The sequence below is a fragment of the Prionailurus viverrinus genome, chromosome D1 (assembly GCF_022837055.1).
Source record: "Prionailurus viverrinus isolate Anna chromosome D1, UM_Priviv_1.0, whole genome shotgun sequence".
NCBI classification, from domain to species: domain Eukaryota; kingdom Metazoa; phylum Chordata; class Mammalia; order Carnivora; family Felidae; genus Prionailurus; species Prionailurus viverrinus.
The window spans coordinates 96753573-96768548 of record NC_062570.1 but is presented as its reverse complement, the minus strand read 5'-3'; the positions used below and the strand labels follow the sequence as shown (position 1 = coordinate 96768548).

Below are 14976 nucleotides of genomic sequence, written 5' to 3'. Positions count from 1 at the left end.
TCTATACCAAACAATTTCTTTTAAATCAAAAGCTATAACCAAGAAGCCAAAAAAAGGTAATAAAAAATAATCCTAAATAATGCTTAATTTGAAAAAAGACAGGCAGGAAGGAAAAAATGAACAAAGAGCATATGGCACAATAGAAAACAGCAAGATAGCTGACTGAAATCCAACCATATCAATAATCACATTAAAATGTAATCACGAAGGACCAATTAAAAGATCATCAGACTGGACAAAGCAGCAAGGTTCAAGCATACGGTAATTGCAAGAGACATGTTAAATAAAAAGACAAAAGGTTAAAAGTAGACTCGGAAAAAGTATATACCATGCCAATAATAAGAGGATGGCAATTATCCAAAAACCAGAAAACAAATGTTGGCAAGGAGAAATTGGAACGCTTGCGCACTTTGGGTGGGAGTGTAAAATGGTACAGCCACTGTGGACAATACGGAGAGATTCCTCAAAAAATTAAAAATAGAAGTAAATTTGGCCCAGTAATTCCACTTCTGGGTATGTTTTGAAAAGCATTGAAAGCAGATTCTTGAAGAGATATTTGTACGCCCGTGTTTGCAGCAGCATTATTCACAATAGCCAAAGTGTGGAAATTTTCCTTTCAGAAAAATAAGGAACACTTCCAAAAACATTTAAGAGGTCAGTATTACTCTGATACCAAAACCAACAATGCAATACTAAAAAGAAAATTATAGCACAATATTCCTCACGAAAATAGATGCAAAATTCTTAATACTGAACCAAATCCAACAATATATAAATTGAGGATGCATTATGACTGTGCGGGCCTTATTGCAGGAATAGGACCTTGGCTTAATATTTAAAAAAAATTTTTTTTAATTTTTTCTGTAATGTTTTTATTTATTTTTGAGACAGAGAGAGACAGAGTATGAGCAGGGGAGGGTCAGAGAGAGAGGGAGACACAGAATCTGAAACAGGCTCCAGGCTCTGAGCGGTCAGCACAGAGCCCGACTCGGGGCTCGAACCCACGGACCGTGAGATCATGACCTGAGCCGAAGTCGGACGCTTAACCAACTGAGCCACCCAGGCACCCCCCCAAAATTTTTTTAATGTTTATTTATTTTTGAGAAAGAGAGAGAGACAGAGCATGGGCAGGGGAGGGGCAGAGAGAGAGAGGGAGACACAGAATCTGGAGCAGGCTCCAGGCTCTGAGCCGTCAGCACAGAGCCTGACATGGGGCTCGAACTCACAAACCACAAGATCATGACCTGAGCCAAAGTCGGACACTTAACTGACTGAGCCACCCAGGCACCCCATCATTTAAAAAATTTAATGTAGTTGGCCACATTAATAATTAAAAGAATTGTATCTTCTCTAGCGGTATAAAACATGACAAAAATTGAACCCTCATTCATGGAAAAACTCTCAGCAAACTAGGAATCAAAGGACCTCTTATCTGGGAAAGGGCAGTATAAAAAATACTTACAGTGACATTGTACTTAAGACTAAGAGTGGGGCGCCTGGGTGGCTCAGTCAGTTGGGCGTCCGACTTCGGCTCAGGTCATGATCTCCTGGTTTGTGAGTTTGAGCCCTGTGTTGGGCTCTGTGCTGACAGCTCAGAGCCTGGAGCCAGCTTCATATTGTCTGTCTGTCTGTCTGTCTGTCTTTCACTCTCAAAAATGGATGAACGTTAAAAAAAGAAAGTAAAAAGAGAGAGAGTGACGTAGGTCCTCCTAAGATTGAGAACAAGGATGTCCTCTTTCACTGCTTTTAGTTAACATTGCACTGGAGGTTCCAGGCAATGCAATTAGAACAGAAAAATTAGAAACATTGAAAAAGAAGAAGGAAAATCATCTTTATTCACAGTCAACATGATTGTATACACTGAAAATTCAAAGAAATCCCTCACCCGACACTGCTAGGGCTAATAAATGAATTTAGCAATGTCACAAGAGGATTCTTTCTGGGTCTCTCATGTTTCTGCCTGTCTTATAAAAAGGAGCACTGACTGTCTTTGTTCTAGGCTATCTTCAAGGAGATACACACACACACACACACACACACACACACACACACGTGTAGAGTGAACAGCCCTGAATGATAGCAATAGTATTTCCCTCTGGAGCAAAGGGTGGGTTTATTACTCAATATAATAGGGATAATGTCTCCCTTGGGGCCAAAGTTCAGGCAGGCTTACTGCTAACCATAAAAGAATCATGTTCCTTAAGCTTGGGTTTCCTCTTCTGCAATATACCGCACTGCACGTGCAAGCATCAGTTGATACTCTTCAATTTGCCCTATAGGAATCAGGACTTGGGAGCCAAAACCAGCTACTCTGATTCCTGCTGCTTCTTTGAGTAATAAGCTGTCCTTTATCTCTGACCCTGGATTCTCATGCCTTCTGCCAGCATCCATAACACCTGTTCATTTATAACTAGGGTAAAACTTCAGAGCCTTCAAAGCTCCTGATACAAGATACAAACATCTGTTTCGTACTAGCAACGATTAGAAAATAAAGTTAACAATACATTTAACAGAACATGAAAAGCATAGGATAGTGATAAACTTAAAACGTGTGTAAAACAAAATGCATACACTGAAAGCCACAAAGACCTTGCTGAGAGAAATTAGAGACCTAAATAAATGGAAGGAGACTCCATGCTCATAGATAGGGAGATATTAAATTCTCTCCCTTCAACCATTCAAATCTTGAGTGGAAATGAAGACAGAAATAGTCTACCCCTTCCATGGAAGTCACCACCCCTTTTGCCCCAGCACAGTGTGCTGATGAGACTCGCTATTAGGTCCCTTAGAGAGATCCCGAGAGCACTTGTGGTTCTGATCTTCATCTTCTCTCTGGTCCTGTGAGCTCCCTCATTCATACAGTGAACTCCCCCTTGTCCATTACCTTATTAGTCAATTTCTCTTAAAAAAAAAAATGTTTCCGGGGTTAAAAAAAAAAAAAAAACTGAAGAATCAGGATTTGTTGGCATGCTACTTTTTGATGATTAGAAAAAAAAAAAAGAAGAAGAAGAAGAAGAAGAAAGATTGTCATTGAAGAACAAGAACCACCAACTCTGGACCCAAGAGAGGGAGGATGATCACAAACCCAAGTGACCGACCAAAGCTATCAATTGGTGCTAAAAGCTCTTCTGTCCTCTACAAAATGTGGTAGTCCCTGCTGTGCCAGTTTCACAGCATCAATCCCCCAACTAGAGTGCAGATATCCAAGAGCTTTACAGAGCAACTCCCAGGTGATGTGATCCCAACAGCTGAAAACACTCGATATGAAACTGGGAGATCCCAGGCTCATCACCAGAGATTCATTTTAAAAGCCTCTTGAACGGGGCGCAAATGGAAAGAACTCCTATTTGGAAGAAGGGACGTCTGGTATTATGCCCCCACCCTGCACTTACCCACTCAGGTGTAAGGTGGGCCTGATCTCACGGGATGCAGTGTCTCATAGGATCCTGACAGCTAGAACGCGCTCTGTCAATTAGAGATCGCTTTTTTTCCTCCTTTCTGACCTTCCCCATGCAGTATTCTTCACATATAACCTGCCTTAGAATTTAAAAAGGACCAAAAAAAAAAAAATCCCCCAAAGATGATACAAAAGAACGTAAAGAAATAAAATAGGCCTAGAGTTTAAGAGAAGATTAAATTTATTAGATACTAAATACAAAAGTAAAACCATCAAAATAGGGACCCCGAAAGCGCCCACCCCAAACTCTATAAAAGCATTCCACATAGGCACACAATGGCTAGCAAAGACTAAAAAGGTGCAACGCTTCCAAAACGACAGATGCTCAGCTTGAGAAAATTGATGATTGGGTCAGATGAGCCCATTCCTGGAAGAGCCCCTTGTTGGCTCTGTCACAGCATCAGGCCAAAACCCTCAGCCTTCTGGACCAGACGCTGATGTCAGGGATGCCCTGAGCATGTGACTGGCGGCAGCCCACTTACTCTCTCTGTGCATTCTCCAGTTGCTTCATGATCAGATCCTGCTTCTGCTCCGAGAGCACCTGATAGAACCGGTGCATGGCTAGAGGGTCCAAATGGGGACAGAGAAATGAAGACTTAATGGGCTTGCGGGTGGGTTCCAGACATCCCTAGATCATGGCAGACCACCACAGAGCCCCTCGTTCAGGGATGCTGAAGTTCAATTCTCCCTTCTTTGGGACAGATTTCCCAGTCTACCTGCCGCCTCCCCAGGGTCTCTTCCTAAGCTTCGTTATCACAGCATCCACCTGCCAGACACCTTCATATCTCCGATCCTGTAACCTGGCTTATAGCTTTGTCCTCATCAGGGTTTCTATCTGCCTCTAGTGTCCTTTGGCTCAGTCCATGCTCTAAAAGATGTTTCTGTAACATAAACGTTCTCTCGTTAACACTCCTATTCCCAGCAGGTAGAAGAGTGTCTGGTATGTGGAGAGATGCAATAAAAAAGTTGGTGAAATAAAGGTCATGTTCTCTATAACCTTCAGAGGAGAATCTGAAACACCACAGTATAATGTACAGGGACCTCCATGGTCCTCCGTCTGTCCCACCCACGAAACCACGGCTGCACAAGGGCAGTGCACCGCTTCTGATTAGCTGATAGTCCCAATGCCCTGCTCAATGCATGCACAGAACAGATACCCAAAGGGCACAGTGTCCTTCAAGTGCCTATCTGTTCCTGTTTGCAAAGGAGCTTGGGAAATAGGAGATAGGAAAGTGGGGTGCACCTGGGTGTCTCAGATGGTTAAGCACCCAACTCTTGGTTTCGGCTCAGGTCATGATCTCAAGGTTTCATGAGTTCGAGCCCCAAGTCAGGCTCTGCTGTGCTGACAGTGCAGAGCCTGCTTGGGATTCTCGCTCTTGCCCTCTCTGCCTCTCCCCCACTCGCGCTGTCTCTCTCAAAATAGACTTAAAACAAAAAACAAAAAACGGAAAATGGAACAGATGGTATAGGAGGGCTAGCGCTATCGGCTGCTAAAGGCCAAAAACAGGAAGATTCAGGAATCGGGAGACAGAGGAGTTGGTGAGGCATCTTTGAAGGATGCCAGGATTTGGAGGTCAGGACCATTCACCTTGTTTTAGCAGGAGGGGCTTATCCGCAAAGGTGATACGGAACCAGCCGGGCTCCTTGCACATGTAGGTCCTGCCACGGGACAATATCAGCTTGTTGTCCAGGAAGCGGCGATGCAGGAGCAGCTCTTCCTCAAAGGTGCACGGATCCAGGTACTAGGGCAGGCAGAAGGACGGAGCTGAGCCCAGGACCCAACCGGTAGGTCTGCCTACCGGCCTCATCCCAGAGCTCACCATTTTCAAGTTCATCCAGATGTAGAGGCCAGAGCCACGGTTGAGAAAAGGGATCCCTAATGCCTCCAACTTCTTGGTCATGTATCCATGAGCTATCTGCAGCCGGGAGCGGTAGGTGGGCAGGTATACTTTGTCAATCCACTCTGGATGGGTGGGGAAAGACCGCTGTCACAGGGCTTGTGGCAGAGATCTGCCAGAGGGATCCTTACCCAAGGCTCCCTACCTGGGCTTTGTGCCAGCTGTTCCTATTCAAGACTGACTCTGTATTATATTTGATGACCTTTATCCCCAACACACCCATCACTTACCTAGAGCCGGGGTAGAGATATCAGGCTTCTCAATAGTCTGGTAGGGATGTTCTATTTGGATTTACACCCCTGATACAAAGGGTCAGGGTACCCCCTAAGTGAGGTTGATGCCCCTATTGTCAACTGGGCAAGTAGCAGATAATCAGAGCCCTCCTTACCTCCTGCCTCAGAGCCTCACGCAGCAGACTTTGAGAAACCTAGATATGCTTGGGGAGCTTTCAAAAGTCCTGATGCCCAGGTTATAGCCCTAGATCATCTAAATCAGAATCTTGGGGGAGAACACCCATATATCAGCATTTAAGCTCCCCAGACAGTTCCCATGTATCGAAGGCTGAGAACTAGTGTTCAAGGGGCTAGGAACCTGGTTTCTGCCAAATATCAAAAGGGCCTGGCATCATCCACCAGAGATATCTGCTTGGATTTCTCCTATCTGCCCCTTTCCCCCTGCCAAAGCTGAAAGACAGTGTCTCTAATTATTGAATTACATTCATTTGTAACATTATATACCAGCTTTTAATTTAAATCCTCCAGCCTGGCATCTGCTCTGTTATAGGGAATTAAAGAGAGAGGGCCTCATCTAAGTTTGGGCCATGGCATTAGACAGAGGGGGTGGGGGGGTGTGTTTCCTCTGAAGCCAGTATTCACTTGTGATCCACGGAGGAAGTTGAATCCAGGTGCCATAGATCTAGCCACACCAACTTGCCTGAATGGCAGCCCTCCTTTGGCCACCATAGATGATGAAGTCAAGTCATATTCAAGGAGTCATGGCATTTCTTTGTAAGCTTTGCCTAAAGCAAGCAGGGCACTAGGGAGGGAAAACTGACTTCCACATAAAGGCGAATTTTGGGCTTTCAAGCCTTAGAGTACAATTTGACTATCCCTATCCAGGCAGAGCATGAGCTCCCAGACAGTTAGACACAAGGCCCATCTACGTTTCAGACCAGCAGCTCTGTCTTCCATCTCTGCCCTACTACACTATCAGAGTCATATCCTGCCCTTCTTCAAAGCTTCCTGTCCTGCCACCACTGAGCCCAAGACAGCAGAGTCTCAGTGTTTTAGACATATATCAGAGGCTCAAGCAGACCCAGGAATCCCCATGGCCATGGAGTCTAGCCAAGATCCCAGCCCGGGATGGGACTCAGTACCTCTGTCCTGGAGCAGCCGGCACAACTTATGCTGGGCAATGCCAGAAATGCCATGCAGGTAGCCAAAAGAGCTCACAGCAGAGGCCACCTCCCGGTTGTGGGTGTAGAGAACACCAAAGCGGAAGCCAGAGATGCCAAAATCCTAGAGGAAAAGAAGTAGGGGAAGGAATACCTGGTCTGCCCACCTCCTGGCTCCGTTTCCTTTCCTACCCAAAGACAGGAAGCTGGGGCTCACCTTACTGGTGCCCCAGATCACATGGGTCCTGTTGCGGTCAGGCAAACTGGAGAGGAGACAGTACAATCATGGTTATGAAGAAGTATGTGAAGAATGAAAACTTGGGGTCAATGCAGGTAAGAAGGGGAAAATGGACTGGAGGTCCTTCCTACACAAAAAGACCTACAGGGCCCAAAGTTCAAGAAACAGTTGCCCCAGTTAAGCCAGGAAATCAACAACAGGTATCGCTGGCGAACTAGATGGGACAACTCCCAAGTGCCCACTGAACGAAGTCCAGGACCCTCAGCCTGTCTGGTGGCCTTCCTGTAGCTGATCCAAAGCCACCTTTTTAGCAGTTAGCTCTTCACACATATGGGCCACCCGTTGTTTCTAAAATGTGCTCACCTATTTCTTATTGTCCCATTTTTGGTGAAGCTGCTCCTTCTGCTGGGCATGCCCTCGCCTTGCTTTGGCTGCTGGGATCCTATCTTAGGGCCGTATACTATCCTTAAGAAAGTTTTGCCTTAGGGGCACCTGGGTGGCTCAGTCAGTTAAGCATCCAACTCTTGATTTCAGCTCAAGTCATGGTCTCATGGTTCATGAGATCAAGCCCTGCATTTGGCTCTGTGCTATCAGCACCAAGCCTGCTTGGGATTCTCTCTCTCTCCCTCTCTCTCTGCCCCTCCCCTGCTCGTGCTCACTCAATCTCTCTCAAAATAAAAATTTTTTAAAAAGTTTCCCCCTATTTCTATTCTCTCCCTGTGTACTGCTTATCAAGAAGTTCCTCCCTGACCTTCTGTAGGGCTTTATGTTGACAGTAACCTTTATACCATGCTGTCAAGTTATCTCATGTACAAAATGGCATTTAAAAAAGACACCTGGGGGGCACCTGAGGGGCTCAGTCGATTAAGCATCCAACTCTGGATTTCAGGTCTGGTTATGATCTCACCGTTCATGAGTTCAAGCTCCACATCAGGCTCTGTGCTGACAGCATGGAGCCTGCTTGGGATTCTTGCTCTCCCTCTCTCTTCCCCTCCCCCACTCACATCCTCTCTCTCAAAATAAATAAACTTAAAGACACTTGAGAGGAAAGATGATGCTTTGCTCATTTTCACACTCCCAGTGGCACTTAGCCCTTTTCCTAGCACATAGCTGGTAAAGTTTATGGCACATGAACTCACCCTGCAAAAGCAGGAACCTCCTGGCTCTCATTCCCAACAGCTGAGGCCAACTCACCTTTCCATGCTCAAAACACTGTGGAATGTGATGAATTCATCAAACACAGACAGCATGTAAATCTCATCTATAATTACATGAAGGTGGTACCTGCAGGTTGGGTAAAAGAAGGAGAATGTCTAGGCGCTCTCCAATCTCAACTCATTTTCTTTTATGGTCTTCTCTGGACACAGATCAGCTACTCCTACTGCTCCAGCAGCCCATCCAACCCTTCCAAGCGGCATGGCAAGGTAGAAGGGGGATGGCCACCAGAAGGGGTCTTTAGACCTGGCTCGGGGGTAGGAAGGAAGAGGACCCAAAGACACTCAGGAGAACATCTAACCCTTCAACTGTAAAGCAGAGACCAACGAGGAGGGCTGGGTGTCCCAAAGAGTTTTATATCTGGTATAGTCAGGGAGCTCCCACCCAGGGTCTGAACTGAGTAGTGGCATTCAGTGGGCTCAGTGCTAATGCACATCATCTCGTTTATTTTCCCAACAACCCTCTGAAGCAGTGGTGGTATCTCCATCTCACAGATGAAGAAACAGTTTCTGAGACATAGTTCATTTCCTCAATCAGCAGATGCTAGAGCTGGGATTTGAACCTAGTTCTGTCAAATTCCAGCCCACGGACTTCCGGTGTTTATCCTCTTGTCCTCCTGTTCTGCCATGAATTGGTCTGGATTAGAGTTATGAAATTTGAATAAGTGTTTCTTCTAGAAAATGGGAGATTAGGTACCCTAAACAATAGGGCTATTTCAGAACTCCAGAGATGGTGGATGTCAACATGTTTGTAGGAATGGGACATGAGGGTTCTCTGGGGACACATCTTCACCCCACAAGGTCTGAAAGTCTGTCTTTCTCAGCACCTCAGGCCAAGTAGTTTGGGAAATGGATGCTGGGAGAGAGTGGTTACACAACAAGAATTGGAAAAGCAACAAAACCAGATCATAATTGTTATGTAGGTGTCTGTACCTGGGCAAGAAAAAAAAAGAAAAAAGGCAAAATGGCCCAAAAATGTAGGGTTGAAGCATGTGGGCGCCTTTTCCTTCAATTTCAGTGTGAGTTCTACATAGCTTTGCAAAGTATACTGTGCAGTAAAAATATTGGAGTAAGTTTTGTCTGGTTCTGACTTCTTGACCATGAGTGATCAGAACATTGTTAAGGGACTTTGTGTAGTCTTGAGGGGTGGAACTCTTACTTCTTGGCAAACTCCAGGTATTCTTGTAGTGAGTCTCGAGAGTAGACGTCTCCCAAAGGATTCTGAGGGTTGATTAGAATGAGGCCTCTGACCTTTTTCCCCTAAAAAAATATATAAAAAACCATAACTGAGTGAACACAAGTCCTACACATCTACCTGAAGTTCAGCTAAAGGTCACATCAGGACACCCCATTACGGACACCCAACCAAGGCCTCATTGGGATCTCAGCTCCTTTAGGTGGGATCTTGAACATGCAGCCCCAGAAGGAGCTCTGGGGGCTGCCATAGACAAGGCTCAGGGCTCCCAGGGGGACATGGCCCCTGGGACACTGCTTCTTCCGAAGGAGCCCACACCACCGTGGTGAGAAGGTTGTACCGGGTCTCAGTCCTCAACCCTTCTCAGGGACAGCAGTGCCCACCCTGAAGACAGAGGTCCCTCCTTACTGTAAGCCTAGCCTCAAGTAGAGCTTGCTCCAGCTTGTCCACAGTGAGCTGGAAAGGATGGGGATTTGCATCTGTGACCTGGAAGACAAACGCTGTCTGAGAACTGCCTACCGGAAAGCTTCTAAGCCTTAGTTCCTCATCCCACAGACATTGAACAATGCTTCATGCCCAGGGCTGCAGCCCCACATGCCTTCTTTGCTCTAATTTCTCCATCTCCCCCCACTGTCACTTATATAAGAGGAAAGGGAGTTCCCCTACACCTTCCAAATGCCCTAGAGACCTTCCATTGCCTAGGTGGGCTAAGCAGGGGGAAGGGTCCCCATTCTGACCTCACTGTCCAGGTGGACAAGAATCAGCTCAACTTTCGAATACAGGCAGGCACTAAAGGCGAAGCCACCATAAAAGGGGGCAGGAATCAGAAAGGCCTCTGGAAGCACAGGGAGACAAAGTCGTCAGTCCATGGTCTCCCCGTCAGAACATGCCAGGCCCCCCAGACCAGCAGCAGCACTATAGACAGAGAAGGTTAGTTTGGCAATCCATCCTGCTTGGGGCTTAATGCTTTTGGGCTCAGGCTCTATAAAAGTTGCATTCTTATAAATGTTATTTGGGGAACACTAGAGAAGTTTCTTCTTTGGGGGTATGCTAGAGAAGGAGAAGGGGAAGAATATTGCTATGAATGGCTCAGAATCCAAGTTACAAACCAAAATAGGCTTGCTAACAGGTGAAATGCTAGTCATCCACTGAGTCTTACCAGCTCCAGTAGGAACACAAGAGGCTGAGGTCTGTGCCCAGAGAGGTCGCTCATCTCTCTGCATGGCTCAGGTTACCTAGACTTGGTGAACCCATGGGTCTTTTCTTCCCGTTCCTTTGGCCTCATTGATGAGCAAACCAAGGACTCACTCCTTTGAATGTAACCGTCATCTTGGTAACTTCCTTCTATGCAGCCAGAGCTCATCAAGATCTGAGACTCTTGTTTGGGTGTTGTTAGGAGGGAGACCAAGAACAGATCCCTCAGCCTTGTTTGATCTAGAACTAGTTTTTTGTTTGTTTGTTCAGGTGGGGGGGAGAGGTTGTGTGTGTGTGTGTGTGTGTGTGTGTGTGTGTGTGTGTGTGTATTTTGTTTGTTTGTTTGTTTGTTTGGTGGATGAGGATAGGAAATCTATCTTGTGAGCCAGTTTACCAGGGCTCTCTGTATTGGAGTTGAGTCCAGAAGCCCAGCTAAGAATATACTGAATTGGCTCCCATTGTCACTATTTCTAAAGCATAACTCACTGAGGACCATCACACGTTTTCCTCCCATATTAAATGGGGACCCAAATCTCTCGCTACTACAGAAATAGTAGGAAGATGTTCTGATCAATGTAGAAGTCCCAGTACTTTAGGGGAAAGGCCTTGGGTCAAGATATTCTTCTTCCCTAAGGTCCAGTGCCCATTGTGCTGCTATTTCCCAGAGGGAAAGCAAAGCCCATTAACTTACCCCCTGGATCACAAAGAACCATGGCCAGTGTGGAGAATACAGAGGAGCAGCCATTTAGAACAACTACCTGAAGATGGACAGAAGACAGAAATCAAAACCCATCCCCCATATAAGAAGGTCTAGCCATTTTCTCTCCCTCCCCCTAGGACGGGTATCAGGAACCTCTTTATCTGGTTATCCACTGGCCTTATCCATTGGCCTTTCCTCTGTCCTGGCCCTGAGGGTCTCTACTTGTTCTAGAAAATACAAAGGAGTTCCCCAAGAATAAAGCCCTCTACCAAGGGGGCAGTGAGGGTGGGAAACTAACTCACATTTTCTGGATCAAGCTGGTCAGGTACCTTGCAGTAGTAGGTCAGGAACCGGGCCACCTCTTCTCGCAGGCTGTGGACAAACCCAGAGAGACTTTGTGGTGCCCAGGCCCAGGGGCCCTTCCTCATTCGGGATCTAGACTACAGTCTTTTCCAAAGAGCAAGGTATCCAACCTCATGTTACAGGTTACTGACTGAGGCGATCAACTCCCCAGGTGACACAGACAAGAAGCATGAGAGTTGAGACAAGAAATCAAGCCTTTTGAATTATAGGGCAGTGTTATTTCTATGACACCAGGCTCCTGATGAGGTTTCACCTCTAGATATTTTGTAGAAGTTGTTACCCAAAGAAATAGGGAGGTAGCCAACCAAGAATCTGGTCCTTTGGGTCCTTCCCTGGATGAGAGCAGGTGTCTAGGGGCCAAGAGACTTTAGATCTGGAAGTTACTTACAATGGTTGCCCTCTCCAATCAGGATATTGCAGCAAGGCATCCTCAATGTAGTTCATATCACTCTGACTCAACTGTGGACAAACAGAGCATGAGGACAGCCAGCCCAAGGAAGCCCAACAGGCCTCATCCCACGGCTCAGACCCATCTGGGTGTTTGCCCTACAACACAGGGCCTGACAGAAGACGAACAGGGAAACATGCCCCTTAATGAATGGAGGCCCAATCTTGTCATAGACTATACAAATAGAGAATCACTGGGGAGTGTCTGATGACCCTACAGGCCCAGAGGCTCCCTTGGCAGCCTACCCACCATATACCCGTCCACAGCACACCTCCAAACACAGTCAGTAAGCCAGAAGGTTAGATGTGCTATTCTAGAAGCTCTTTTCTCCCTTCTTTCCCCAAACTCCTAAGTCCAACTCCTGTATCTGCCACTTGCTAAGAAACATTCTAGTGGGACTAGGCCCGATGGCGGGTCCCAGCATAGCACAGGGCTTGGCTTACCCGTTCAGTCATCAGATCGAGGCAGAGCTTATTCTCACTGAGTCCAAGGTTAATGAAGCCCTGGAGATGGAAGGAATCTGAGATCAGTCCATTTGCCCTGCCCTATATGGGCCTCCTTAAACATTCTAGTAAATACTCATCCTAGGTTATTTCAAATGGAAATCTCACTGCCCCATGAGGCAGTTCAATCCATGTTTAACAACTTCAAGTGCTAGAAAACTTTCACAGACCCAAAAATCTTACAGCTTGCAAGTTTTCCCCTTCAGAGCCACATAGTACTTCTATACCAGATACCAGTCGTTGAGTTCTTATCATGTGCCAGACCCTAGCACATGATTTAAAGAGAGTGAATCTCAGAAAGATTGAATAACCTACTAGCCACGTGACCACAGTGATGGGCAGAACCCACCTGCCTGACCCAATACCTGCCTCATACCCATCTCTGCTTTCATGAGAGGGCCCTTCAACTTATTGGAGGAGATATGGTCCCTCAGAGTCCAGTGGAGATACTGGGCTCAATTGGTCCCCAGAGAAGCAGATGGCCACTGATCACACATCACTTAGCTAGAAACAGAAAAGAAGGTTTGACTAGCACTGTCCTCCATTCTTTGGCTGGAGAGCTGTAGTGAACCTCCCTTGCTGGAAGTCTCTTGTTGGCTCCCTAACACTTAGGATACCATCCCAACCACCTCACAATGGCCGGCCCCCATCCACACCTCGTCACAGCACTCATTTCCCCCAACCTAGCCTTTCCCTTATCACTCCCAGCCTTTCCCACCACGAAGCTTTCACACATGTAGTTCCTCCTACCTAGAGGTGCCCCCTCTCACCACCTCCACCATATGGCTGGCTGATTCAGTCTTTAAGACACCTTAGACCACCCGAAGCAGGCAACCCCTTGTACACTTGGAATTATTATTCATGTTCCTTTCCCCAATGGCTGACTACATTCATCACTAGACTGAGTTCCATGAGGGCATGTCTGCTTACCACTTTGACCACAGTGACTCCTAGTGGGGAAGAGCATGGACTCAGGGAAAGCAGGCTGCGGGGGGGGGGGGGGGGGTGGCGGGAGTCTGGGGGAACTGGAAGGCAGGGGACTCAGACACAGCTCTTAATTTTATTAGGCATGTCACCTTGTTTCTGTGCCCATTCCCTTATCTATAAGACGACAATAGCGTCTACTTTATGGAGCTAAGAAGAGTAAGAGAGCCCAGTACTTGGCACAGGACTCAGTCAACCCTAGTGATTGGGGCCCTTGAATAGGTGTCTCCCCCTGCCCTCATCCTCACCATGGTGTTCTTATCCTCGTGGTATTTGTCTCTTTGGTAGATCTTGTAGTCCTGGAAGCTAGAGTGGTATAAGGCAGAGATGTCAATCCCACGGCTGGACAGGTGCTGACTGACAAATGTAGCTTCAGGATCACTCAGTTGGTGAACTGGCCAGTCAGGCTGCCTGGAGGACTGGGCCCACTGCCCACCTCTGACATCACGCCTAACGTCCAGGGAAGGGCAAGACGGTTGGAGCCCTAGGCCACCCATGGCCCCAGACTGTAGGAGGTTGACCAACTGGTACATTAAGTGGCCCAGGAGGGCTTCCTGTTCGCTGGCGGCCTGACTGTGCCTCTGCTCCTCCAGCACCAGGTCCTGCTGCAGGTGCCTGGTCGTTAGGTGCATGAGGTTCTTCTCTATGGTCTGCTTCAAGTGCAGCATCATCTCCATCAGGTGGGTGTGGATTCTCTGGTTTCTGAGGCCCTGACCCCTCATCTGGGCAGAGGGCATACGGAACATGCCTAACCGATGACTCATGCTCTGGGTCTTTGTCTTGGCCTCAGCAGGCTGGCTGGAACCTACAGAGAAAGCGAGAGACCACGCAATGCATTAAAGGAAACCCTCCTTGACCCTGAGGAGATCCAGGCCCCATCGCAGGCTCCTCACTGCCTCCTCCTACTTCCATGCCTTGGGTATAGGTACATGTTGGCTCAGGGAGAATTACCGACTCATTTGAGGGCAATGCCTAAGAGGCCCCAAGCCCAGACCCTAGAACACTGTAGTTAAATGGCATTAAAATGTGTTCTGAAGAAGAGCATTAGGGCCCACTTTGAGAAAAAGGGGAAAGTGAACAGGTATGCTTCTGGGGTCTCCTCCCTCTCCCTCCATCAGAGCAATTCCTGCTTTACAGTGTTCTAAGAAAAGGGGATTCTGTAGAAATAAAGAGACAGAGAGAGAAAAAGAAAGAAAGAGAGGGAAAGACGGGGGGGGGGGGGGTGGGAGGGGGGAGGGAGAGGGAGAGGGAGAGGGAGAGGGAGAGGGAGAGAGAGAGATAAAGAATAAAAAGCCTGAGTAAATTATTCTGTTAGCATAGATGTGAGTACTGCCCAAGGGCCAAATCCAACTACCTCTTTTTGTAAATAAAGTTTTACTGGAATACAGT

The 14976-nt window shown here is 47.0% G+C and overlaps 1 protein-coding gene across 1 annotated transcript; it reads right to left on the bottom strand.

The window, feature by feature from the left end:
- Positions 1-3722: 3722 nt before the first annotated feature.
- On the bottom strand, positions 3723-14386 carry ACCSL (1-aminocyclopropane-1-carboxylate synthase homolog (inactive) like). Its single transcript, XM_047878800.1, has 14 exons — positions 13836-14386; positions 12544-12603; positions 12041-12111; positions 11592-11661; positions 11281-11347; positions 10133-10230; positions 9804-9881; positions 9360-9460; positions 8181-8270; positions 6966-7011; positions 6731-6872; positions 5278-5420; positions 5046-5199; positions 3723-4018 (listed from the first exon to the last, which is right to left on the bottom strand). The coding sequence occupies exons 1-14, from the start codon at positions 14349-14351 to the stop codon at positions 3936-3938; spliced, it is 1719 nt and encodes a 572-aa protein (XP_047734756.1). The 5' UTR covers positions 14352-14386; the 3' UTR covers positions 3723-3935.
- Positions 14387-14976: the final 590 nt, after the last annotated feature.

Coding starts and splice junctions, on each gene's coding strand:
- ACCSL (XM_047878800.1), bottom strand. CDS start 14,351: ATGAGTCATCGGTTAGGCATGTTCCGTATGCCCTCTGCCCAGATGAGG. Junction 7,012..8,180: donor AGTGTTTTGAGCATGGAAAG/GTGAGTTGGCCT, acceptor TCTCCTCTCCAG/TTTGCCTGACCGCAACAGGA. Junction 5,200..5,277: donor TCTGGATGAACTTGAAAATG/GTGAGCTCTGGG, acceptor TGCCTGCCCTAG/TACCTGGATCCGTGCACCTT.